Source organism: Oryctolagus cuniculus, chromosome 20 (assembly GCF_051225735.1).
Source record: "Oryctolagus cuniculus isolate XC-2025 breed Fujian yellow rabbit chromosome 20, ASM5122573v1, whole genome shotgun sequence".
NCBI classification, from domain to species: Eukaryota; Metazoa; Chordata; class Mammalia; order Lagomorpha; family Leporidae; genus Oryctolagus; species Oryctolagus cuniculus.
In genome coordinates, this window is record NC_142886.1 from 25,672,610 (window position 1) to 25,699,745 (window position 27,136).

Below are 27,136 nucleotides of genomic sequence, written 5' to 3' on the forward strand. Positions count from 1 at the left end.
TTGTGCTTCCTCCTCTCGGGAAAAGCGTCAAACCCTGGGTGTGTAACCCACCGTGCACGTGCTCAGTCAGTCTGGTGAGGTACCCTCGAGCGTCACTCTGGTTAAAACCTGCGGAAGAGAAGCAGCAGTGGCCAAGGTCGCACAGAGGCAGCCAGGGGACTGCTCGGCCCCGCAGATGTGTCTTATTTGGCTAGCACTGCGTTCCGACTGTGATCTGACATCTGAAAAATTGAGATAAGAATTTCTTGGGAAACTTGGAGTTCTGGAAACACTGGGTCAGGGACCTGCATAGGACACATTGGGTGGGGTCAGAATTAGTTGCTCCCTCAGAGGAGGGCAGCGCAGCAGCACCGCAGCCCCACCTGCCTGCTTCACGTCCCTCATCTACTTGGGACCCTAGATGATGCCAGAGGGTCGCAGGCCTCATAGGCCTCATAGACCTCGGCCCCTAGAGAGCAGGTCTGTATGTGCTGGGGGGAGTGCTTTTTTTGGAAGCAGTGGTCTATCCTTATCTCGCTAAGGAAATAAAACAATAGTCGGTATCTTAGTGTTTGCTTTGATCTCTCTCTGTTTGGGCCATGATTATATTAGGAGGATCTGTTAGTTTTTACAATGGAGCTTGATCTGATACTTGGGAAGAGAGAAGAACCTTATCCTATCTAAGTCTCTTCCTGGAAAGCTCAGAGGATGACAGTGGACAAATAATACTGCTTATTAACATGCATATTTTATATTTCTTTATCCAAGAAACTTTAGTGCAAGTAAACATTATAAATTTTAAAGTTCAAAAGGTTAAGCCATGGGAAAAGTCTTATGGCGAAACTCACATGGAAACTCATTTCACTTCGAAGTGTCTGCAGCCTTGTTGAGATCCTGTTACTTAAGGGCAGTGTAGCCAGCACAGCACCTTCTGGCCAGCGTGTGCCTTCAGTCATCAAGTTGGCACGCTCCATAACCACACAGGAGGCAGCGGAGATGTGGCATGGAGACGTTTCTTCCTAATGTCTGTGATTCTGGAGGTTTAGTGATCGGCATGTTTATTTCCAGTTAAGCACTGAAACAGTAACTGGTGTCTGGCTTTGCAGCAGGAAGGAACAGGTTGTATAGTCCTGACTGCGCTCTCTCCAGCCTGCCCTGTACTGTGATGAACACTTCTTTGGAGGCCCAGGGATCTCATTTGGAAAAACTTCTGTTTTAGGCTGCTTTTTCTGTAAATTTTAGTGACATGCTCAGCCTCTCTGTGCCACGCCAAGGAGACCACATACAGTTGAACCTTTGAGGGGAATGCTTCAGAGACATAAACTGAGTCTGGGGAGGGCGGTGTGGGGGCGACCCTCCTGGTAATGGTGCACCTTCTCCTCCCTGACACTGACACTGTCTTCTGTAAACTTGTAGCAGCAGTAATGATTCTGCTGGCAAGAATAGGAAACTGGAGAAACAACGATGAGTTCTGTGCACTTGACCCTCGTGGTGTTTGTGTTACAAGAACATTTATTTATTTATACAAAGATTTGCTAAATCAAGATTCACGCAGGCCGAGAGGTCGGGAATTTTATCTCCGAGGACCTAGGCCCAGGGCAGGCTTACTGAGGCACAGCACTGACTGAAGAGTTTAAATGTTTATTTAACACAGAAATGCCAAACCACTGCACCTCAACCTTTCAAGCATCTGGCTAGGTAAGCTAGGTCTTCGACAAGCGTCAGAGCCGAGGAGTCTCAGGTTATACGAGAACTCAGAAGCAACACTACTAGAAAACTTCAAACACCTAGTGCTGCGTACGGAAAAGCAAGACACAGTTCGAGGAGAATTAGCCACAGAAAACCATTCCAAGGCACTTCCGCTGCCTCGCCTTCCCTCCATGACGCGTGTGGCTGCTACCTTTGAACTGGTTTCTGTTTGCATAGTTGTTAGGTGGGCAAAGTCATGTGGCTGTCCCAGGCACAATTCAGGAAAGTGCAAACTGTCTCTAAGGCACAGAACTTGGATTCTCAGCCAGATGAATAGCACACCACGACTTGCGAAGGGAACATGCTAGAGAAAATAACCCCCACACCCGCCTGGAACAAGAGCAGGGCTGGCTCTCACCCCCTTCAGTGCTCACTGTCCCCCCAGTCTGAGCAACGTGCCCACGTCGCTCCGCTCCAGAGCAGAAAATCCTCATGACAAACACCCAAGCCGGCGCTGCCTCTCAGGCCTGCTGAGACGGTGAGCATGAGGATACGGGGGCGTGAGAGGCCAGGCAGCCCTTAAGATAATCAAAGCTGCATGTGCACGATGAACTAAACCCACTGTAAGGTTTTACAGCAAACCCCAGACCCCCAGAACTTGTATCTGTAATTCAGGGTTGGCCCTTCCTCATTCAAGAAAAGGCTTCAGTGATTACGTTAGTACTACTGTACCAGGCTTCCCAGAATCGAGAAAACAACGGGAACAGCAACCCAGACGATCCCATTGAACAGAGTTGCCCATCCCCAGCCATTGGGGTTTTCCCCGACCATCAGCCTTGACACCATTTTAAGGAAAATGGCAAAATTTCCATCACCCAGGTCCTCCTACAATAATGAACAGATTACCAAATATTTTTTGGTTTAGGGAAAATGAGACAAAATTTCATTGTTTGTAGGAAGAAAGGATGTGAAACTCATCTAGACAGCCACTGTGACCCAGCATGCTGAAGGCACATTTCCCAAGGCTGGGGAGGAAGACAAAGTTCACATCCTTCAGTGAGGCCATGAGAGCGCTCCCAGAACTGTCTGAAGTGTGTTCCAGGGCATTCGTTCTCTTTGGGAAAGCCAGCTTGCTCCTGTCTGCGCAGACACAAGGAGGACGGGATCAGAAGTGAGCTCTCAGCCAGATCCCTGTCTCTGGGCAGGGCTGACCTGTTCTCTCAGGCTTCAGGGAGTCCCAGCGTTTGGTGCTGGCTTTGGGCCACTCAAGTAGGCACGATGATGCTCATTTGCCAGTTAAATATGGCTTCAAAAGACACCAAAAGGGGGAAAAATACTGACTAGACATAGCGAGGGAATGACGGGCTGATGGCATGATCAGGACCCTAAAAGCCATGAAGACAGGCTCAAAAAGCCTTCCCCTGGCTGGAAGACAGTCCCTCTAAGACCCTAAGCAGCCAAGCAGGGAGCCAAAGGCAGGCCGCCTCTCCCTCAGGACTTTCTCCTGAGGCCGCTCCTCCCGCCCCACTGACTCAGTTCTCTGAGAGCGTCATTTCAGAGGTATCTTCCGAAGTGAGGACATCCGCCCTGCACTGGCCACAGCTGGAACGTGCACTGTGTGACGAGGAGGGCCCTGCCCTTTCTCTACTCCTCACTGAAGGAATTTCAATCAACCCTCAGAGGAAAAGCAATCGAAGCCCCTTTTCCTCCTAAAGCATTTAGCTGCACGAAGTAACTGAACTTTCTGAAAACAAGCCCGAGCCGGACTCCACCAGACGTACTTTCCTGGGCTCAGAAGACCGCTCCATGCTCCAGGGGAACCCGGGCGCCTCGCCTGGCTCCAGCCCACTTCGGCGTCACACGTTCCCTCCCCCACCCAGAGGGCAATGCCTGGTGCTGAATTCCCAAGGTGGCTTCCACTTAATGGTGAAAACGGTAAATGAGATATAAGCTGCTACCAGCGCAATGAAGGTGAGCATTGTGTCTCCTCTTCAAAGGTGGGATCAACGGATGAGCTATGAGCTGCTGTTGCTGTGGCAGGCACTGATGACAAAGCCAGGGCCACGGGGCCCTTCCATTCTCCAAAACAGTGAAGTCACTCCTAGATCCTATCTACAAGGCAACGCCACTCTCCCAATGTACAAGGAAAGTGCTTCAGAGCCCCGCCTTGCGCTCCTTGTCTGCACGTGAACGAAGCCAGGGAAGCTGCTCTCTGCATTCAGTAAGTGTGCGGTGAAGTTCTTTGCATCCCAGTTTCCCGGGACGACACAGGCTCAGGAGACTAGAGGCTGGGTCGACAGGAGTCTGTTCCCAGAAGGCACCAGGAATCTGAATCTAAGTCAGGCTTTGGATCCATTTCCATCTCTTCTTTTGCTGTCTGAGTCCCTTTGGAATGCATCCCCACCTGTCCAGGTAAAACACAGTTCCACATGAGCACCACTGCTGCCTGGTTACTGCAGTTCAATGTCTACCCCCAAGGAACTGTAGCCACAGTCTTGTGAGAAGCTCACAGAACCACCAGAGCAAAGTCCACACCTCCCCATGTGCTGCGAGGGGAATCAACCGTCCTGGGTTGTCCAGGCTGCAAGGTTTTCTGGGATGCAGAATTCTTACTTTAAAAAAATTATTTATTTAATTTAATGTGAAAGGGAGAAGGAGATAGAGATCTTCTATCTGCTGGTTCACTCCCCAAATGCCTGCAATAGCCAGGGTTTGGCCAGGTCGAAGCCAGTAGCCCAGAATTCAGTCCAAGCCTCCTATGTGAGTGGCGGAGACCCAAGTAGTTGTGCCGTCATTTTCTGCTTCCCCAGGGCACATTAGCAGGAAGCTGGATGGGGAGTGGAAGAGCCAGGACTAGCACCTAACCCTGCGAGGATGCAGGTGTCACCTGTGGCACCTTAATCACTGTGTGATGCTCACCCTTCACCCTTCACTTAAACTGTCCTGGGTGGAACAGTCCTCCTGCCTGCTACAGCACCAACCTAAGTAACCTCACCCCACAGTACTTTCATTGACATCACTTCACCTCATCCTTAAAGCAATCACATGACGTGGGCAGGACTTTCTCCTGTAGGTGAGAAACCAAGGCTCAGAGAAACAAAGTTAATTGGTTCAAAATGGCAAAGCCAAGGCTTGAATGTCCCTATTCCTAGTATACTCTGTAGGGCAACACTGTGGCTCTTTGCAAACAATGCAACTTGTGAAGTATTTTCCCCCAAAATGTTTACCCTGAGTCTAATCAAGCCTGAAGTCTATAACTTTCAGTTTTCAGAAAAGACAGGGTGGGGGCCGGCGCTGTGGTGCAGTAGGTTAATCCTCCACCTGCAGTGCTGGCATCCCATATGGGCGCTGGGTTCTAGTCCCGGCTGCTCCTCTTCCTGTCCATCCAGCTCTCTGCTGTGGCCTGGCAAAGCAGTGGAGGATGGCTCAAGTCCTTGGGCCCCTGCACCTGCGTGGGAGACCTGGAAGAAGCTCCTGGCTCCTGCCTTTGGATTGGCACAGTTCCGGCTGTTGCGGCCATTTGGGGAATGAACCAAGGACGGGAAACCTTTCTGTTTCTCCCTCTCACTGTCTATAACTCTACCTCTCAAATAAATAAATAAATAAATAAAATCTTAAAAAAAGACAGGGTGACAGAACAAGTTAAACAATACCCCAAGGAAACATAACAAATTCAGAATGCAAGTCATTCTTGTTAAACAACTAGCCTGCTCTCTTCAACAAGTCAATGTCATTGACACACACACAGAGGTAATGGTGGTAGAGGCAATTTTTCTAGATTAAAATGAGACATAGCCAGAATGCAATGTGAAGTTCTTGATCAAAATCTGGCTTGATAAAAAATAGTAGTAAAGAACATTATTGTGGGAAAACTGCACAAATTCTAATATTACTGGGTACTAGATGAGAACTGAGAGTATCAGTGCTAATTTTGTAAGGTGTGATAAAAAGCATTCTTGTCCAGCAGAATGAATGCCTATTTTTGGAAATGTAGAATCAAGTATTTAGGGGGGCTATGTTACAATTTTTATGATTTACTTTAAAATGTACAATTGATATTTGAGCAACATAGGTTTGGAATCTCTAGGTCTACTTATATGTAGACTGAAAAAAATTTGTTTATTTGAAAGGCAGGAGAGAGAGAGGGGAAGAGAAAGATATCTTCCACCTGCAATTGAAAACACTGAAAAAATAAGAAAAAAGTTTGTCATGAATATATAAACTATTTGTAGTTAATGTTCTATTTTATCAACTACTACTATAAAACATACACCAATCTGTTATAAAAATTCCAAATTTAGAGGCCGGTGTTGTGGTGTAGTGGCTAACGCTGCTGTCTGCAGTATCAGCATCCCATACAGGTGCCGGTTTGTGTCCCAGCTGCTCCACTTCTGATCCAGCTCTCTGCTAATGCACTGGGAAAAGCAGCAGAAGATGGCCCAAGTCCCTGCCACCCACATGGGACACTGTAATGAAGCTCCTGGCTCCTAGCTTTGGCCTGGCCTAGCCGTGGCCATTCTGGCCTTCTGGGGAGTAGACCAGTGAATGGAAGATCTCTCTCTCTCTCTCTTTGAAATAAATAAATCAGTAAATCTTAAAGAAAAAAATTTTAAATTTATCAAAACTCAATGCCAACAAAAGTTATAGACCATACGTGGTGCCATTTGTAGAGAGAAATATGAACATGTGCAGAGACGCAGTAGCACACAGCTGCATAAACTTAACTGCAGCACCTACTCTTCTACTGTACAGATTCTGTAGTCACCTCCTGTAGGTGCTGGGGGGCTCAAGTACTGCATCTGCTTAGCTGCTGATGACAGCCTCTGCGTTAGTCCTTAGTCTCTAAAGGGAAATGCCTATTGCAGTAAAAAGTAATCTCTCTCAGTTCTAGAGTACATAGCATGGTAACAACTGTTGAATCTAGATGGTGGGCATGTGGGTATTCACTGCACTGTCATGTTTACATTTTTTCATAATAAAAGGTACAGGAAAAGACAAACAGGAACCACATATGGTCAAAAAAACAGTGGGAGGTACGTGATGAAAATGATCCAGTCCGGGTGCTTGCACAAGGCCCAGGGCTTCTGGGATTAACTTCATTAAAAGGTAAGGACTTGGGGCAGGTGCTGTGGTGTAGTGGGTACGGCTGTCACCTGCAGTGTCGGCGTCCCATATGGGTGCCAATTCCAGTCCTGGCTGTTCCATTTCTGATCCAGCTCTCTGCATGGCCTGGGAAGGCCGCAGAGGATGGCCCAAGTCCTTGGGTTCCTGCACCTGTGTCAGAGACCCAGAAGAAGCTTCGGGCTCCTGACTTCAGATCAACCCAGCTCCAGCCATTACGGCCATTTGGAGAGTGAACTAGTGTATGGAAGACCTCTGCCTTTCAAATAAATAAATAAATCTTTAAAAAAAAAAAAACAGGTAAGGACTTGCGAAGAATAGCCCATTTCAGTACTTGGTGGTGTGGTTCTTCCAAACAGATTAAGAAACTGAATTATTCTAAAAAAAAAAAAAAAAAAAAAAAAAAAAAAGAAAGAAAGAAACTGAATTATTCTTTTAATATTCTTACCTGCTGCCCTCCTTCTAATTTCTTATTCAGCTTCTGTAGTTGGGTAAAAATCTGGAGGTTTTCTTGCTGTAGTTTCTGTTGTTCAGCCAGACACTTCAACACCAGACCCTGTAATCGCTCAACCTCCCCCTGCAGAGTGCTGCACACACAGGCAGGGGTCAGTGGTGCGCCCATCCCGGCATGCTGTGCGGCAGGATTCAGCCGCGGTGGCTAGAGAGAGAGAGAAGGAGAGAGTGCAGAGGTCTCAGGTGCCACGGTCCCCCAACCCAGACTTCCTTCAGATTTTACTTTTAAATGAACAAGATACATACATCAACACATGCAAGAGAAACCACAATGTCAAGATTCTAACAGTACCGTGGCACTAACACAAAAGGGGCAAGGCAGCTCTCGGTGTCTTGGTCCCCACTGGGCTAAGAACAAGAACAGCCGTGTGTGTGTGAGGACTTGGTGAAGTGTCCAAGTGCACTGGTGTCCTCCCAGGAGAAACACGGAAGTGGGGACAAGCACATCTTGTTTGGAACAGGTCGTGACAGCAGTGAGCACACCGTGATCCAGTCAGTGTCAGGAAATACAGTGGCTCACACTCCGGAAGAGCCCGAGGTGTTAGGGGAGAGGACAGCCAGCATGATTCAAGAAGGCTGATTAACAGAGCGATGGTAGTGTTCACCTTCAGATTTCAAAGGTTCTATTACCTCTTCTGGGAAGCTTTAGAATTATTCTACCCTGGCCTTTTCTCCCTTCTACTGTGCTTTGTTTATGGCTAGAGTCAGCAAATGACAGCTCATGGGCCCACTCCAGCCTACTACCCGTTTTTGTAAATCAAGCTTTACTGGAACATAGGCATGCTCACTCATTATGTGCTATCTGTGGCTGTTTTTATGTTATGGTGTCAGAGCTGAGTAGCTGCAAAACAGACTATTTAGCCTGCAAAGTCTAAAATTATTACTCTGTGGCCCTTCACTGAAACAGTTTGATGACTCCTGGTTTATAGTTTTATCGAGGTGCTTCCCATAATTACATGTGCTGCTCCCTCACCGGGCTCTCAGTGTTACTTGTACTTACAGCCCCCAACCCACACCAGCAGTGTCATGGAAAACTGCACATGCATTTTATATTTTTCAATTTCAGAATTTCTGAGGCAGAGAGAAAAGAAAGAATCCTCTGGTGCAGAAAGGTGTTCGCCTTTCACACAGAAATGTGAAAGGGTAAACACCTTTCCAAGGTAACTCCGGTGAGCCTTGGGTGGTGCTCAGTGTACTGAGCACACAGAACAATGAATGAATGCGGGAGCCTGAAGACCAGCGGAGCCAGAGACGGAGACTGCAAGACCGGAGAAGCGGGCAGGGCGCACACTCACTGTCCACCTGGCTGTGACTCAAAGGCAAAAGCTCAGTTACCCAGGCTCCCACTGGGGGCTTGTGTCCTGAGGGGGTTTCCGAGGCCACTTTGAGACCTTGCAGCTCCTCATACGGCAGGGTATCTTTCTCAGATTCTGAAAATGCTGCACTCAGAGGAGATGGGCTGTCGGGCATGGGGATGAATTCTGCATTTTCCAGCTCCTGTGGGTATCAGAAGAACCTCGTTAGTCTGTTTCCAGCAATCTTCCTCCCAAAATTCTTACAGCCTTCACTCTATCTTGACATTTAGCACCCTCTAGTGGGGCAGCTGTGGTTGCATCTCAGCCTACCTGGGAACAAACTGCCATCCCTTCCTCAGAGTGGCAGCAGCAGTACAATTCAAATTCAAGACCAGTCTGGAGTGCCTGGTGTGTCTCCCCAACACGCTTACACTCCACAGACTTTTCCATCAGCTGGGACGCCCTGAGGCGATGGCTGCTAAAGGCCCAGGCCGTAGGTGTAGAACAATGTGCTGCCTTCCTCCCCTGCTCATACTACTCAAATAACGACCAAGTCTGATTGGATAAGGAGCTTTATAGCTTTATTTCCTACCCGCACGCCCCCCTCTTTGGGTAAATTTAAGATTTCACCAACTATAATGTTCACTGTAGAAAGTAAGAAAATACAGATGGGCAAAGAAGTTAATAAAGGCCACCAGTGACTTCATCACTCAGATAAGCACTGTTAAAATGATAAGTAGGTATGTAAACTTGCTTTTCAAGTAAATAAAAAATAAATCACTAAATCATCAGTAGGTACACTTGTATACATTATTCAGTACATTATGTATTTTAAAAAAAAAGATTTATTTATTTACTTGAGAGGCAGAGTTAGAGAAAGAGAGAGAGAGAATGGTCTTCCATCTGTTGGTTCACTCCTGAGATGGCTGCAACGGCCACAGCTAGGCTGATCTGAAGCCAGGAGCCTCTTTTGGGTCTCCCACATGGGTGCAGGGGCCCAAGCACTTGGGCCATCTTCTACTGCTTTCCTGGGCCATCAGCAGGGAGCTGGATTGGAAGAGGAGCAGCTGGCACTGCAGGCATATGCTTAACCTACTGCACCACAGTGCCTGCCCCATATTATGTATTTCCTAAAAGGATGAAGTCATACTGACAGATTCATCAGCTTCTGTGCAGCCATATTTTGTAACCAACTTTCCATGTAAATAAATAGAATACAACATTTTTACTGCTTGCACCTCAACTTTCATAAATTATTTTCTAGTAAGTAAACCATTAAAACTGCCCCAATACTCCACTTATATAACAACAGTACCAAATCTGTAAGCTTAATCTTTGCACACATGTACTGCAAAAGCTGCCTTCAAGATAGGTTATATGAATTTATATTCATTTAAGTAATACAGGTATGAAAACATTTTCTCTCTCTTGTTGCAAAGAAAAAAAGGATTAGTGAGTTGGTAGCATCATTTCAGACAGAGATAAGAAACCTAGATTCTTGTGGCAAGAGTTTAACAGTGGGACTAGCACTGTGGCATAACTGGTAGGGCTGTCACCTGCAGTGCCAGCAACACATTTGGTGCCAGTTTGAGTCCTGGCTGCTCCACTTTCCATCCAGCTCCCTGCTAATGTGTCTAGCAGGGGAGCAGAGGATGACTCAAGTGCTTGGGCCCCAGCACCCATGTGGGAGATCCAGAGGGAGCTCTTGGCTCCTAGCTTTGGACTGCACTGTGCTGTTGAACTTTTTTTTTTATTGATTGTTTATTTGAAAGGCAAAGTTACAGACAGAGGCAGAGAGAGAGAGAGAGAGGTCTGGCTGTTGTGGCCATTTTGGGAGTCAACCAATGGATGGAAGATCTCCCTCCCTCTCTCCTGTCGGTGTCACTCTGCCTTTCAAATAGATAATTAAAAAAAAAAAAAAAAAAGGGGGCCGGTGTTGTGGTGTAGGGGGTAAAGCCACCACCAGCATTGCCAGCATCCCATATGGGTGCCAGTTGAGTTCCAGCTGTTTCACTTCCAATCCAGCTGCCTGCAAATGTGCTTGGGAAAGCAGCAGCAGATGGCCCAAGTCTACATGGGAGACCAGAAAAGAAGCACCTGGCTCCTGGCTTTGGACTGGCCCAGCTCTAGCTGTTGCAGTCATTTGGGGAGTGAACCAGTGGATGTTAGACCTCTCTCTCTCTGCCTCTGTCTGTAACTTTGCCTTTCAAATAAACAATCAATAAAAAAAAAGTTAAACAGCACAGTGCAAACTACAAGATCCTGATAGTTCTTTTCTGGTTCTCACAGAGGACCTCATATTTTATCAGAGGTCTCTCTTCCAATGGAATTACCTTTCGAAGCCACCCAGGACAGGAGCTGCTGGCCCCACTATTGTTGCCCATGGCCTCCGTGGGACTGATTAAACCTTCCATTCCTCGGTCTGCTTCCATGGTTCCTCGGAAGCCTCCACTTGGGTCAGGAGTTTCAGATTCTTGCTGACTGTCCTCCTCTTCGCCACTGCCGCCGCCACCACCAACCCCTGGGCTTGAGCTCTGAACCACTGAGACACACAGCATACAAGTAGAGAGTTCTGCCATACAGCACGCAAGATTTACCATCTGACAGCCCCACGTATGCCTGGAAAGGTTCTTGAGTTGCATGAAGTGGGATGGTAACAGTAGTCAGATATTTGGGACTGTAGTTTTAATTTTCACACAAGGCATTTGTAGATCAGGACCCTTGTCATGATAATCTATTTCCATTTTCCAAACTTGCTATTTCTGTACCTGCAAATTATCAATATTCTGAAGCACTGAACGATCCCCTAGCCAGCCCTCTACTTCTCGAACAAGTGTGTTCAGACTCCAGCATCCTTCCCGCACGTGCACTGTACAGAAAACCTCTGACCTCTGAGTCAGTACCCTTAAAGTAGCCACATAAACTTCCCAGTGACTCCCTGGCTCGGAAAACACGTTACTGGTGGATTCTTCAACACTCAGGTGAGCATTAAATTCCTTATGACTGTATGAATTTTAAAAATAGGACGGCCGCTTCTTCTGTATTGTGCAGCACATTCCAAGTTGCTTCAATTTAGACCAGCTGATGTGTATGGTCAGGAGATGAAAGTGAATTTTAATATGGGCCAAAGAAACTTGCCAAAGTTTAAAAAACAAACTGCATGATATATTCTAAGGTTAAATCTGAGGGCTGTTTATCATGCCTTGCTGTGCTGGCTTAACGCCTGTGCCACCTTGTGACCCTACTGAAGCAGCCTAATGGCAGACACGAGAACCAGCCCTGAAGCTTTTTTGTTTTAAATGGCTTTTAAGAATTCTGTTACATTCGAGGTACACATAAGACCATTTTTTAGTATATGTGCTGCCTAAGTGAGCAGACCCAAGACCATTTTTAAGAAATGTGTGTGCAAGTTTTGATGCCTAACAATAAAATGCACACGTGTTCGTCTACCACCATAAGAAAAAGAATTGTACTAGGCCATATGGCAGCCACCAGCTAAATGTGGCCATTTAAAACTGAAATAAAACTAGAAGTTCAGTCCTCAATCACACTAACCACTTTTTGAATGCTCAACAGCACACACTGCTAGCGGCTGCTCTTCTGGGCAGCACAGGCACAGAGCATCCCCCGTCACAGAAACCCCCCTGCACACTGCGGACCGGGAGCACTGCCCACAACGAGGCGTCTGCCCCGGGAGTCCCTTCCTGCTCTGGCCTCCTACCCAGATGAAACCACTCTATGTTTATCATTTCTTCTTAAAAACCACTTTACCACATATTTCTGTATCCTTAAACAATGCATCACTTATTTTGATTGTTTTTAAACTTTGGAAGAAGGCATGGAATCTGCTGCAACTTGCTTGTTTACATTTCACGTTGTGGGAATATTCAGAGAAACTCATTTTCACTCCTATGTATTAAGAGTCTAATGGATGGGCGTGACACAATCAGTTATTTAGGGAGCATTTACCATCTGCTGGACACCATTCTGAGCAATGTGGATAAAAATTAATGAATAAAATAGACAAAAATTCCTGTCTTACTGGAATTTATATTTTCTGGATAATGAACATTTGCTTTCAATCTTACGTTTTTGCTTTAAATACTTTTCCAGTATTTATTTCCACTGTTTGCAAAGCTGTACTTAGCAAAAAGCTATTTATTTATTTGTGACAGATAATAATATGCAGAGATAGCTGTGCTGAGCAGTGGATTACTTAAGGAAACTAATAAGAGATATAACAGGGTGTGTGTGTGTAAATTAAAGCAAAAAACAAGTCTAGACTATTTTCAGTGGCTTCTTTTGGGGGGAATTAATCTGCTTTTATTATGGGTGTTTATCTGTTTTGATTCCACAAAACGTCAGAATTCAAGTTCTGAGACATCAAAATCTATAGGGACTGTAGCAGGTGGAAAACCAAAAAGGAACAACTTCCCAGCATGGTCCCATTACTAACAGAACCATGAAGAAAGCCATTACAAGAAAGCTATCAGGTGTTCCTAACCGTCCTGAAAGTTTAGCTGGCTTTTACTTCTGAGGGTCTGACTGGAAGGACTCTTCTATAGACTGGGAAACCAAGGAAGCCAAGGGCAGAGAAAGCCCGTGGCTCCTGGGATGGTGAGGGCGGGAATAATACATGGCTACAGTCACTTCATTACTTCCACAGGCAGTAGCAGAAAATCTCTCCCTCTAAACACAATATGAAAATCCTACCTTCTGTGAAACCCATGAGAACACAATTGTCACTCTGAATCACTGCATTCCTCTCTCCCCAAAGAAATTTCCGTTTGAGAAGACCCGCCCTCCACAAAACCACAAGTCCCTGAGGCATTGCTACTTACCAGTTCCAATGGATAAGCCACTGCTATTGGAACGGATGGTCTTAGAATTCAACACCTTCTCTGAGGAAAAATATTCAGTAAATAAGCACTGTGTACAGATACAGACAGGAAAAGTGAGAGAAGACTAGAATAGGAAGGTAATTGCTATCTTTGATTCCAGATAATTTTGTAGTTATTATTATCTTAGAAGTTAGTATCCTAAACCAAACCCCACTAGTTACTCAAATCGGATTCACTAAAGTAGCAATTCTCCCGCTTCACTGTTCATTGGAATCACTTGGGTAGCTTTAGAAAGTAACGATGCCTACGTCCCACCCAGAGTCTGCTTTAATTGGTCAGGGGTAGAATCAGCACCAGGATTAACAGAAGCTCCTCAAGGGATACTGGTGTGCAGCCACGGTGGCAAACCACTGATCCAAAAGAACGCATCTGTAAACCCTTACACAGACTTTTATAGTTTAGTTCATAACAAAGTAATCTTTATGGAAAAAGCATGATGATTTTGTTTCTTCTAAAAGATATACTGAATGTTTCTCAAGAAAGCACAAACAGAAGATGGGTGGAGTACTAGAGATAACTTGTAAGATGAGGGCAATGCTCAAAATTGTATTAAAAAATGGTCAAGATATTAACAGATGGCAGATGAAAAAGCTCAGGAAATGAGAATATTTGGTTCCTGTTAGGCAGGGTCTCCCTAGCCAGTACAAGAATGTGACCATCAGTCCCTTAGATATGGGTCTGTCCTCTGTCAAAGCCATCCCAACCGCCAACAGATACAGCTCTTACCAACAATGAGAATGGTGTGCCAGCCACGGCAAGACAGGTCCGGGACATGATGCAGAGATCCAAAAATAGGCCGAGGCCATGAGGTACAGATATCAGAACCGTGTGGTCTCTCTGTGGGGGTCATTGCCAGGCGGCCATTACCACCATTGCCCCAGGCAAAAATGTGATTATCTAGAAAACAAAATGTAATGGTGCAATCTTTCACAAAACAGGGCTTCTCAACTCTGAGTGCCCCAGCTTTATGCCCTGCAGCTGGGGAGGCGTCCCAGTAGGTACCACATGAGGGAAAGCTGCCTGTTCCTAACATAAAGCATAAAATGTTCCTGATCCTAGATAAAAATGACCACTGCTCCAATGTCCTGCCATTCTTGCTCATTTGCATAGTCAATGACTTTATTTTGTTATTCACTCAAACACTTATTGAGCATCTCCTGCATGACAGGCACTGCTGTAGGTGACAGAGCAGTGCACCAGACAAAGTTCCTGCCCTCCTGGAACTGACACTCTAGTGGGGGGTTGGGGGAGAATGGAAACATGTAAGTGAGTATTGAATATTTCAGGCAGTGGTAAGTACTAGGAAAGAAGAGTAATAGTGATAAAAATAAGCAGAAATAAAGAATCACAGTGGGACAGAGTTTTGGCATTTTAGGTAGGGTAGTCCAGAGAAGTCTTTCTTTTTTCTTTTCTTTTTCTTTCTTTTTTTTTTTTTTTTTTTTGACAGGCAGAGTTAGTGAGAGAGAGAGACAGAGACAAAGGTCTTCCAGAGTTAGTGAGAGAGAGAGACAGAGACAAAGGTCTTCCTTCCGTTGGTTCACCCCTCAAATGGCCGCTACGGCGCCGGCCAGCGCACTGCACCGATCTGAAGCCAGGAGCCAGGTGCTTCTCCTGGTCTCCCATGGGGTGCAGGGCCCAAGCACTTTTGCCATCCTTCACTGCCTTCCTGGGCCACAGCAGAGAGCTGGCCTGGAAGAGGAGCAACTGGGACAGAATCCGGCGCCCCAACCGGGACTAGAACCCAAAGTGCCGGCGCCGCAGGCGGAGGACCAGCCAAGTGAGCCGTGGCGCTGGCCAAGAGAAGTATTTTCTGACACTTGAGCAGAGATCTGGGTGAAGCGAGGGAGATGCAGGCAGAGAGGGAACAGCCAAGTGCCAGGTCCTGCACGGGCAATGTCAGTATTGGGAACAAGGAACACAGCGGCCCCTGCAGCAGGAGAAACAGCATGTCGGGAGTGGCTGCGGTCCTGGGCACGCAGCACCACACAGCCATCGTGATGATCTAGGTTCTGACTGATACAGGAGCCCGTCAGAGGTTCTGAGCAGTAGGTATTTAAAAGGATCCCTCCAGCTACCTTGAGGAAAACCTACTTCAGGGATTCGAGGGTGAAAGCAGAGACGAGCTATGGTAGTGAAGACTGGTGAGAGCGCTTGGACACACGATGCATTCTGAGGAGCAGTGAGGGCTGGGCTGGGGTGTGGGTGTAGGAGGAGCTGCCAGTTACTGAGGCAAAAAAGCCATGGGAGGGACAGGTCTGGGCTGAACAACCAGAAGAAACTGAGATACCCGTAACTTCTTATCCAAACGAGGCCCTCCTTTTAAATGAAAAAGGGTGATAGTAATGATTATGTCGGGACAACACTCATGAATCAGGGCTCACCTCTGTCAATTGTTTTATACAGTCACTCTTTTTTAAAATTTTTATTTATTTATGTATTTATATTTATTTGACAGGCAGAGCTATAGCAAAGAGACAAATCTTGTACCTGCTGGTTCACTCCCCAAATGCCTGCATGTACTGGGGTTGGGCACACTGAAGCTAGGAGCCCAGAACTCCCAGGAGGGTAGCAGGGAGCCAGTATGTGAATAATCATCCGCCACTTCCCATGGCGAGCAGCTGGAATGGGAAGCAGAGCAGCAGGGACTCAAACCCAAACCCAGTTACTCTAAATAGCCAAGTTGAAGGACTGTTGAATAAATGGATCCAGGATGTTAGGGGCAGTGACAGAGCTGGCAGTATTTAGGGGTGACTGAAAGGAATGAGCAGGGCCGGCGCTATGGCATGGCAAGTGAGGCCGCCACCTGCAGCGCCGGCATCCCATCTGGACGCCGGTTTGTGTCCCGGCTGCTCCACTTCCCATCCAGCTCTCTGCTATGGCCTGGGAAAGCAGTAGAAGATGGCCCAAGGCCTTGGCCCCTGCACCCATGTGGGAGACCCGGAGGAAGCTCCTGGCTTCGGATTGGCATAGCTGTGGCCGTTGCGGCCGACTGGGGAGTGAACCAGTGGATGGAAGACCTCTTTTTCTCTCTCTCCTTCTCTTTGTAACTCTTTCAAATAAATAAATAAATATTAAAAAAAAAAAAAAGAAAGAAAGAAAGAAATGAATGCGCTCACTTTGGAGAAAGGATCAAGCCTGGGCACTCCAGGGCCTAGGGAAACTGTGCGCTCCTAGCACAGCACTTGACAGCTGGCCGCCCAGTCCCTGTCCTCCCAGACTCTAGCTCCTTGAGGGCAGGCACCTTCTGAGACTCACTCCTGAGACTTCCCAGGCCTACATGAGAACGTGGACACAACTGAGGCTGTCAAACACAGTGCAGAGGAATATGGGAACATTTATCAAGAGGTGACCAGGCCCAGCCACGGAACCCAACTCTTTATTCCTCCTTCTGAAGTTAACTCATGAAATACTCAGGTGTGTTTCAGAAACATCACCTCTCCGAAGTCCTGTGAGAAACAGCTACTGGGGTGGGCACCTGGCGCACAGCTGTCAAGCTCAGGCGTCGAGCGACATTTGATGCTGGAACACCTGAGTTTGTGTCCCGGCTTTGCTCCTGATTCCAGCTTCCTGCTAATGTGCACCCTGGGAGGCAGCAGGTGATGGCTCAAGTGCTTGAACCCCTGCCACCCTCCCACTTGGGAGAGCCAAAAGAGGTTTCCTGGCTTCTGACTCAGCCCTGGCTGTTGTGGTCATTTGGGGAATGAACCAGTCATGGGGCCAGGGTGGGGTGAGGTGGGTGATCTTTTTGTCTGCCTTTCAAATAAAATTTAGTTAATTAAACAATTTTTAAATTGAAAAAGAAAAAGAAGCTACTAGTGAACCTGTGGCGCCACATTTACCTGCAGTAAACCCCGCCTCTGCCCTTTCAGGCACTGCCTCATTCACCCAAGTCTGACCCAAACTGTTCCCTGAGACAAGCAGAGGCTCAGCGTGCTGCTCTGAGACTCAACATGTTAACCGACTACTTAGCTGACACCACCCCGGGACCATTCACAAGGACACAACAAGCACAGACCACAGAAAACAAGGCTATCTCAAAATACAAGCAGCAACGAAGCCCATGAGTCCAAAGATAAGAAGATGAAATGTGATATATTGTTTCCCAGTCACAAGAAATGGCTACAAAAACTTAAAAAGCAATAAAAACCGGGGGGGTGGGGGTGGGGTGGGGGTTGGGGGAATGGAGCAGACAGGCACTGCGGCATGGCTGCTGCTTGGGACGCTTGCGTCCCCTATGGGAGTGCCTGGGATGGAGTCCCACCTCAGCCTCTGATCCAGCTTCCTGCTAAGGTGGCTCAGAGGCAGCAGGTGATGGCTCAAGTCCTTAGGCTCCTCCCACCCTTGTGGGAAATCCAGATTTAGTCCCAAGTTCCTGACTTTGGCCCAGTCCAGCCCTGGCTGTTGTGGGAATTAGGGGAGTGAACCAGTGCATGAAAAATTCCTCTCTCCCACCTCCACCCCATCACTTTGCCTTTCAAATAAATCAAATAAATAAATCTTTTAAAAAATTGTTAAATAAATGGCAAATTTCAGAAGAAGGAAAAGAAAAAAGGGGAAAAAGCAGAAACAAAGAGGAAGGGGATGAGGAGTAGCAAAAGTGGCAGTAAAGAAGGGAAGCAGTGACAGGAGTAAGAAGATGCTGCAAACAGCTGGAAGAGAAGAGGAAAACCCGTTAGACCAACACAGAAACCCGACAGACACACAGTACAGGGAACAAACAGCCCAGCCAAGCCCCAGCCGTCCCGAAGGACATGGCTGCAGCACAGCTGACCCCAGGTAAGCAGCCGCCCAAGTTCTGCTGTTTTCTCTAGCTGCCCAGCCTGCGTTTACAGAAACCAGCATGGGGCTGGGTAAGGTTCCCACGAAAGTGCTTAACTCCGGATACAGTTGACCAAAAAGCTGAATTTAAAAGAAGAGGATCTTAGACTATTAGCTTGCCATTATCTACAAATCTAACCTTTAAAAGAAAAAAGTTACTAGGTTGGTCATACAAAAAGTTCATGAAGGGGAAGGCACTGTGTGATATATCGGGTGAAGCTGCCACCTGCAGTGCTGGTATCCCACATGGGCGCCAGCTCAAGACCTGGCTGCTCCTCTTCCGATCCAGCTCTCTGCTATGGCCTGGGAAAGCAGCAGAAGATGGCCCAAGTCCTTGGGCCCCTGCACCCACGTGGGAGACCCAGAAGAAGCTCCTGGCTCCTGGCTTTGGACAGGCGCAGCTCCGGCCGTTGTGGCCATTTGGGGAGTGAACCAGCAGATGGAAGACCTTTCTCTCTGTCTCTAACTCTGCCTCTCAAATAAATAAATAAATCTTTTTTTTTTAAGTTAATGAAACCCAATCTGTGTAACACCAATTTAACACTAGAGAGCAAATGCATTATCAAGCTGTATAAATAACCAACAGCCATCGCAGCAGAAAACTTGCGATGACACACGCGGACTCACCGTCAGTGGCAGCAATGGTGAACTCATCACCGCAGGAGACCCTGATCACCTGCTTCCCACCTAAGGGTCCTCCCAGCAAGTTGATTCCCAGACGCTTCTTATAATTCCCAACGCCCAACTGACCACACTTGTTGCAGCCGAAGGTCAGCAGCCGGCCTCGTTCTGAGAAAGAAGCAAAAACAACCAACCAGGAACAAATGGGCACAGAACAGAGGGAGGCAGCAGCCAACACACAATCCCGTGGTCCAGCTCCTGGTCACATAATGCTAGCCATGGGAGTCTAGACCTATGGCAACTAACATATCCAGGTCCATGGCCAATCAGAGCAGTAAGTGACTTAATATGATATTTTCTCTCTGATGATATTGTACTTTTATTGTGGAAAATGAGTACTACCTAACTTAGCATACTTATAGAAGGTGGTAATTAGAAACAACAGATGTCTGGATTCACAGGTGCAGTGTTCTCCTTAAGAGAGGTATTTATCATACATTTAAAATGGTTATCAACAAAAATGGGTACCTGAATGCCTAATTTGTTAAAGACATAATACTGGATGCTAGAGGGGAACTCAGGCGGATGTATCCACTCTTCAGAAAAGCTAATACTTGGAACAGTAGAAGGGCCTGCTCTGCTGAGGCACGAGACATGGCTAAGTCAACTCACCATCAATAGCAGCTGTGTGCGTCTTGCCTGGGGCAATGGTACGGATTTTGTAAAAGGACAACTGTTTGGCCAAGGTAAAGGAGGTTGTGTAGGGAACTTCATGGTATGCCTGAAACAAGCCAGAACACAAAGCAGAGCTTCATGAGTGAAAAATGGAGAAACCAGCAGGCTGAGGAGAGAAAAAGGCCACGCTAACCAAAAGGTCTTTTCAACCAATCTCATCACTAGCTGGGTGCCAGGTAGCTCTCCCTCTACACAGAGTACAAGCAGCAGCTCAATACGCAATCAGAAAATTTAGCATGTGAGGTAGGACTTTCTGACCACAAAAGTTATAGATTCTGAATGAAGGGATACAAAATACAAACTCTCCACCCCCAAAGGTATAGATACAAGGACAGAATAATTGCTATGTGTCTTGCTATATACTCCGCATACCAACAAGCCAGGGGCAAAGAATTACAATCCTGAAGAACTTTGCCAGCCCATAAAACAGTCAGTTTACTGTGACCGAATTCTATCTGTACTGTTCCCCAACTAGTTAAACTCACGTTCCCTTGGAATTAGTTAAAAAAAAACACACACAAAAACCTTATGTAAATTTAAATTTTCACAACAAATCTAAAGTTACAACAAAACACAAATCAGGTAACGGTAATTCTTTTTTTAAGGTTTATTTATTTATTTGTTTGAAAGGCAGAATTACAGAGCGAGAGGAGGATACAGATAGAGAGAGAGGTCTTCCATCTGCTGGTTCACTTCCCAGATGGCTGCAACAACCAGATCTGGGATGATCTGAAGCCAAGAGCCAGGAGCTTCTTCTGGGTCTCCCACATGGGTTTAGGGGTCCAAGGACTTGAGCCATCCTCTGCTGCTTTCCCAGGCGCATTAGCAGGAGCTGCGTCGGAAGAGTAGCAGCCGGGACAGGAACCTCCGGTGCCCAGAGGGGATGCCAGCACCACAGGCGTAGGCTTAACCTACTAATCCCACAGCACTGGCCCAAGGTAATAGTAATTCTGAAAATGCCTTTTCAGATAATTTCGCTTGCTTTATCTGTACAGATAATCTCTCTAGCCTTTCCCTGAACTTGCACTCTCCCGAGACTCTCTACTTCAGCAACTGCTTAAAAATCACCTCTAAGACCAGTGTCGTGCCACAGTGGGTTAAGTACCTATCCGTGCCACTGACATCCTGTATGAGTGCTCGTTCAAGTCCTGGCTGCTCCACCTCTAATCCAATAACCTGCTAATGTGCCTGGGAAAGCAACAGAAAATGACCCAAGTACTTGGGTCCCTGTCACCCACATGGGAGACCAGGATGGAGTTCCAGGCTCCTGACTTAGGCCTGGCCCAGCCCTGGCTGTTGCAGCTACTGGGGAGTGAACTAGTGGATGGAAGATCTCTCCCTAATTCTGCATTTCAAATAGATAAATAAATCTTTTAAAAAAAAATCAGCTCTTACCCTTTTTGTCACTGAGCCAGGATACTTCTGTCTCTTAACTTCATTCTTTAGAAAACGAAAAAACTCATCCTACTACTATAAAGAGGAAACTAAAACTTGATATCAGTGGTGAATTTCAGGATACCCTTGAAAGGGACAATGTGATTACACTTCATAAGCCTACACACATTTGGTGATTTGGGAGCAATAACTCTGAAAATCTCTGAGGGGAAAGATTCATGAAAATGTTTCTGTTCAAAATGTTAAATTTCTTGTTCCTATGCCAATGATAAGAACCTGATTCTATCATTGTTTTCTTTGTAACTGATTTATTTATTGAGGTATAACTAACATATTGCAAAATACTGCAGTCTAATTTCTGTATGCGCATACCTGTGAAACCAGACTGTCAGTACCATCCTAGGATCCCTCCCTCTCCCACCTCTTCTGCTAATACCCACACCCCTCCTCTTCGAGTAGCCACTCTTTTGACTTCTGTTATCATAAGGTAATTTTGCTCGTTCTTGAACTTCACATCACTGGAATCACATAGTATATACTGTGGTTGGCTTCTGTTGCAGAACACAATGTCTATGAAATCACCACATTATTCTAAAGTTAATTCCATGGTCACTAACCTGTACACATCACAAAGAACTTCCAACCTAGAGAAGTTCGACAGTATGGTTAGGACACCAAAGCGGGCACTCACTTCATGGTTGATGATGCCAGACATGCACTGATTCAGACCCAGCTTGTTGAACTCATTAAGTCCACAGGCTAGCACCTTGCCTGACTGGGTCAGCAGAAATGTCCCATCACAGCCACACTGAACTGCGACAATGATCAAGGCCTTGGGAACATCCACCTGCAAGAAAACAATTAAGTCAGAGGGAAAAAAAAAAAAAAAAAAAAAACACAACACAATTTGTATTAGGAAAAGACCCTCCTGTTCTTTCAAAATGCTGATTTAGTGGGACGCTGGCATGGAAGCAAGGGTTGCTCCGGTCTGTCCAGACTGGCCTGGCAGGAACTTAGAGCTCCAGTTTTATAACAGAAAGGAAAAGGTGGCAATGCCAGGTCATGAAACAGATAACCCCGGTGGGTTTGCTTTAGCACCAGGTCCTCCCTGGGGAAGGGAGAAGCTTCAAGCCATTGCTGATTTTGTCCTCTAAGAAGGAGGCTCCCTGACAGTAACCACTGTGTGGGGGCCCAGTCTGGTCACTTTATGAGAGTTGACAGAGTACTGAAGTAGCAGCCAGGGCTTCCAAATGCTCCCACCAGTCAACAGCTACCTAGAAATGGCTGGACAGAGGGGCAACAATGGCTGTGTGTAAAACCCGAAACCTTGAACCTCCGTTTCTGCTGCAGCCTTTTCAAGGATGGCCCTACAAACACAATGCATAAAATCTAAGTAAAAATGGTAACCGTACATGGAAGAGGTGGCCTCCCAGCAGGAAACCCTGAGCCTAGGGAGGCTGGGAGCTAGGTGTGATGGTGCTTTTCTCTTAGTGGGCTGCAGCCCTGAGGAGCTTCTCACAGGGCCAGCCCTGGCAGTGCTGAGTAATTAGATATGTCTCATACCACATGGCCCCTAGACAAAACCAACATTTCATCTGGTGTTCAACTGTAGGAGGAGAAACTGGCTGTGCTAAGGGAACAGCAGACTGCTTTCCAGTATCTTCGGCAGGAGTTTTTTAGGATATATTTAGCTCTATGTGACTTTTCGGCTGAACCTGCTGATGGTAGCACTTATCTCTGAGTAAGATGTGGTAGCTGTATCTGCTTTCTCAACTTCCTAAGATTGAGTCGGATGACAAGAACACATAGTGCTAAACCAGGAATCCTAGGCCGGCAGTCTCCCGGATAGGAAATATTTCAGAAATAAACACCTTGATATGAGCAGTCAGGGATGGAGAACATATCATTGGAGTCTGTGTGACTTAGGGCATTGCTTTAGGAAGACAGTGCTGCTGGTGTACCTTTTGAGGTGTATAATAATCCTCTTCTGAATCCAAACCAAGTCGTCCTGAAACACACAAAGAAAGAACATCATTATAACAAGGGCCTTTTCCTAACGCAGACCTTGTATGAGATTTCCTTATGAATGAACACTTCTCCGTGTTCACTGTGTGATGCCCATGGGCCTGACGCGAGGCTGGGCACTGGGGAGCAAGCACAGAGACAAGGCCACACCTACCGTACTCCCCACAGCCCCAGGAATAGACTTCCTTGTTTCGAGTCAGAACCACCACATGGTTATCGCCACAGGAGACCTGCTCCACTGGATTGCCGAGGAAGAAGTTCAGCTGCATAGGCTCCAGCACTTCAGGGCCAGCAATCTTGTCCATTCCCATGCAGCCGTAATAGTCTGAGCCAAAGGCATAGAGCTGCCCTTCATCTGCAAAAGGAAGAAAAGCGATCCATCACAGGACTGACTGACTGCCAGAGAGCTAGGCAGGGCTGGAGTGAGGTCTGCCCAGGCCGATAATCTCACACGGGAAGATTCCACCACAGAAATCCAAAGGCTAGACTGCGCAAAGTCTAGAGCTGTATATAGGGGAGCATGCATAGTATTACCATCATAAATAACTTTAAAAGTGGTAGTATTATCATGTTAAAAGGGCTTAAAATTTTACAGGGGTCATCTCTACCATGTAGATAAAAAAGAGAAGTACCAAGGAATCATACAGAGTAATGACAAGACCAAAACTAAACTTAGCTGTCACTCCTGATTTCATGTTACCCACAGCCTGATGATGTGGTCAAGATTACTTCCTCCCTCTCCTCCCACTCCCTGACCCCAAATGGGATACATGTGACATTTCTCCTAATCCCACCCCTTTGTCACCCCCTACATTCTTGCTCATCATTCCCTCACACACAGCAAATGGGACATGTTGTTATTAATGATGAGTATACTTGCTCCAGGTCCTTGGTTCTTTGAATACTGTCTTTTGCTGCGAAGTCCCGCCCAGAACATGTAAATCCCCAGATCAGCTGCACTTACATGGTCTTGCTGACGGCTTACCTGTCACACAGATGGTGAAATCGTCGCCACATGACACCTGACGGATGGCTTTGCCTTGCAACTTTTCCACATGCTTTGGCTGTCGATAGGAGGCTTTGTCTCCATGGCCTAGCTGACCGTGAAGTTTAGTACCCCCTTGCATGTTCTGTGAAATAAAGAGGTCTGATGGAGTTTTAATTTTTCACTCTAAAAGCTAATCTTCCACATAACTTTTTTTTTAGTTTAATTTTATTTTTTTTTGACAGACAGAGTTAGACAGTGAGAGAGAGAGACAGAGAGAAAGGTTTTCCTTTTCCGTTAGTTCAGCCCCGAAATGGCTGCTACAGCCGGTGCACTGCACTGATCTGAAGCCAGGAGCCAGGTGCTTCCTCCTGGTCTCCCATGCAGGTGCAGGGCCCAAGCACTTGGGCCATCCTCCACTGCCTTCCTGGGCCACAGCATAGAGCTAGACTGGAAGAGGAGCAACCGGGACAGAATCTGGCACCCCAACCAGGACTAGAACCCGGGGTGCCGGCGCCACAGGTGGAGGATTAGCCTAGTGAGCCGCGGCGCCAGCGCGGCATAACTTTTTATGAGGAAAAACAACAGGGAAACAGCCAGAAATTTAGAAATTAGGAAAAAATGGGTAAAGGAATTAAACCCTTTAACTTCTGCCAATAAGCAAAGACTTTAAAAGTATCCAGATTAATACCCACCAGGTCAAAAAGACACATCCTTCAAGGCTAAGGTGAACTATATATTTAATCATGAGTAAGAGTGAAGGTGGAAAGCCTTTAAAGTCTAACTTGATTGCTTTCTACAGGAATAAACAGCCTCTCAGAAATCATATCTAGCAGGTTTTTTTTTTTTTTAATGTTTGTTTATTTGTTTGAGAAGCAGAGAGAAAGACAGAGAGAGAGACAGAGAATTCCTGTTCCCCACTCACTGCACAAATGCCTGCAAAGCTGAGGCCACGCTGAATCTGGGAGCAAAGAATTCAGTCCAGATCTCATGTGGGTGGCAGGGACCCAATTACTTGAGCCATCACAGCTGCCTCCCAGGTCCACAGGAGCAGGTGGTTAGGCAGAAGCCAGAGCCAAGATTCAAACCTGGATGTGGGTTATGAGCACCTTAACCAGAATCTTAAGCCCCTGGGCTGAACACTTACCTCATATTAGAGGTTTTATAAATTTTTTTGTTTCCCTGAAACATGGAACAGCTATAAAGAATCTGGCTATGTCAAAGAAGCTGCTATACAGCACAGAGAATAGTCCTCTATGACTTTTCAACAGTTTTATAAAGGTAAGTAATTATTTCCATTCAATGACACAACCCCCAATCCTTATTTAAATGTTTTTTAAGGCACTAATTTCACTCCGCTTCTGGTAGCCCCTAGTTCTTTATGGCATAAGGGCTTCAGGAAGTAACAGCAAGTCGAGAACACTGTAGTGAAGCCAAACCATTCCTTCTTTCTTTCAATCAGTGAAAGTGAGTGTCTACTCTCAGACACAGGGGATAAAGCAGTGAATAAGGCAAATGCAGTCTCTGTCCTCATGGATAACGTATCTGAAAACCCTGGAAAAAATGAACTCCCCTAGTAAAGGTTAGGTAAAGGAAGAGCAGCCCAAATGAGCCTGAGAAGTCCGAGAGACAGGCTAAAGAACGTGCTGTCATGGAAGCCGAGTGAGGACAAAGCCTCAAGGAGGAGTGGCCAACCAGGGCCCATGCTGCTGAGAGCTCAGGCCGGGGAGGACTAAAGAGCATGTCTTATTTTAGCAACTTAGAGGTCATTTTGTCAAGACCAGTTTCAACTGCATGGCAGGGTGGCAGCGGCACTGCTGGTGAATGGGGCGGGTGGAGATCAGCAAACAGGAGATACAGTTTGCTACGGCGTGGAGAGAGGGTGGAACCCAGAGGGCAGCAAAAGAAATTCGGCACAAGCTACATCTCGCTCCTTCAATCCCTGGTCTCCGAGATTTCCCGACACCTTCAAGTACTTCCCTTGTTTACAAAGCTCCCTAGACGCTAGGTGCTCTGAACCTCCCGGGAACACAACAGAGTATTTAAGTGACCTGTCTGACATCATCCAGTTTCCTGAGTCCAAATTTAGGGCTCTTTTAATTGTCCTACCTCCTCTCATCCATCCATTCAAAAAACATTTACAGGTGACTGGTATGTACCAGGCACTGGGGATACATTAGTCAACAAAACCGACAAAGTCACCAGGCTCCCAAGAGCTTCCGTCCAAATCACCCATGATGCTACTCGTACAGCTCATGTTCAACACCATGATGCTTAGAGGGCCTAGGCCCAGTAACAGGGAGAACTGTTCCAAGGTTCTTCCCTTTCACTTACCACCCAGGTGTACAGTTCCTTCTCCACTGTGACCACAGCAAAGTGAGTGTTCCCTGCGCACACCTGTCGGGCACTACAGCCACTCTTGATGACATCAAGCTTCTGGGGGGTAGATTTCCCACCCCCCCAAACGTAGACTTCACTGGTTCGTGATGTTACCACAGCTATGGGTGCTTCGGTCACAGTGCTTGACCTGCCAACAACCCCAGGACAAACATAAAAACAGTATCAAAGAAAAATGCTTCCAGTCTGTTCCCTGAGAAGAACTGCCAATTGTGGTATGAGAAAGTATGTTCTTTCTCGACAACTTATTTCAACCCTCTATCATAGCAGGCTTCGCCAGTCCTCCCTCAGGGCTTCGTCACAGCTCTGCCAGACCAGATTCCAGTCTGATCCCTAACACCTACACTTTACAACATTCACCATGGGAATGATGTCCACTTGAGGGTCAAATTATAGCTTTCTTCTTCTCAGAAATGACTCTCCAACATTTAGGCAGATGTGGGTTCCTGCAAGGATGCCATGGCTACTGGGATCAAACAGTGCACAGACCCAAGAAGACTCCCCTGTTAGGGGACACACAGTATGAATTTTCAAGAGTCTCTTGAGCATTACCTTGGTCTCTTCGTAGGTGCATTAAGCAGAGTGACTTTTTCCTCCATCTCCCTGCCAAAAGAAAAGGTACATGAGCAACATAATAGGTTCTTGCATTGCGATGGTGTTTC

General features: G+C 46.6%; 1 protein-coding gene across 1 annotated transcript in view; it reads right to left on the reverse strand.

The window, feature by feature from the left end:
* Window positions 1–1,473: 1,473 nt before the first annotated feature.
* Window positions 1,474–27,136, reverse strand: part of NEK9 (NIMA related kinase 9) — a 42,381-nt gene continuing 16,718 nt past the window's right edge. The window contains exons 9-22 of the mRNA XM_002719640.6: window positions 27,027–27,077; window positions 26,412–26,604; window positions 24,078–24,222; window positions 23,247–23,447; window positions 23,029–23,075; window positions 21,759–21,914; window positions 19,610–19,718; window positions 18,944–19,105; window positions 14,225–14,395; window positions 13,439–13,498; window positions 10,931–11,139; window positions 8,638–8,799; window positions 7,238–7,447; window positions 1,474–4,072 (exon numbers count right to left, since the gene is read on the reverse strand). Coding sequence (XP_002719686.1) covers window positions 3,950–4,072; window positions 7,238–7,447; window positions 8,638–8,799; window positions 10,931–11,139; window positions 13,439–13,498; window positions 14,225–14,395; window positions 18,944–19,105; window positions 19,610–19,718; window positions 21,759–21,914; window positions 23,029–23,075; window positions 23,247–23,447; window positions 24,078–24,222; window positions 26,412–26,604; window positions 27,027–27,077 — 1,999 coding nt within the window. The 3' untranslated portion in view covers window positions 1,474–3,949. The remainder of the gene's footprint in view (window positions 4,073–7,237; window positions 7,448–8,637; window positions 8,800–10,930; window positions 11,140–13,438; window positions 13,499–14,224; window positions 14,396–18,943; window positions 19,106–19,609; window positions 19,719–21,758; window positions 21,915–23,028; window positions 23,076–23,246; window positions 23,448–24,077; window positions 24,223–26,411; window positions 26,605–27,026; window positions 27,078–27,136) is intronic.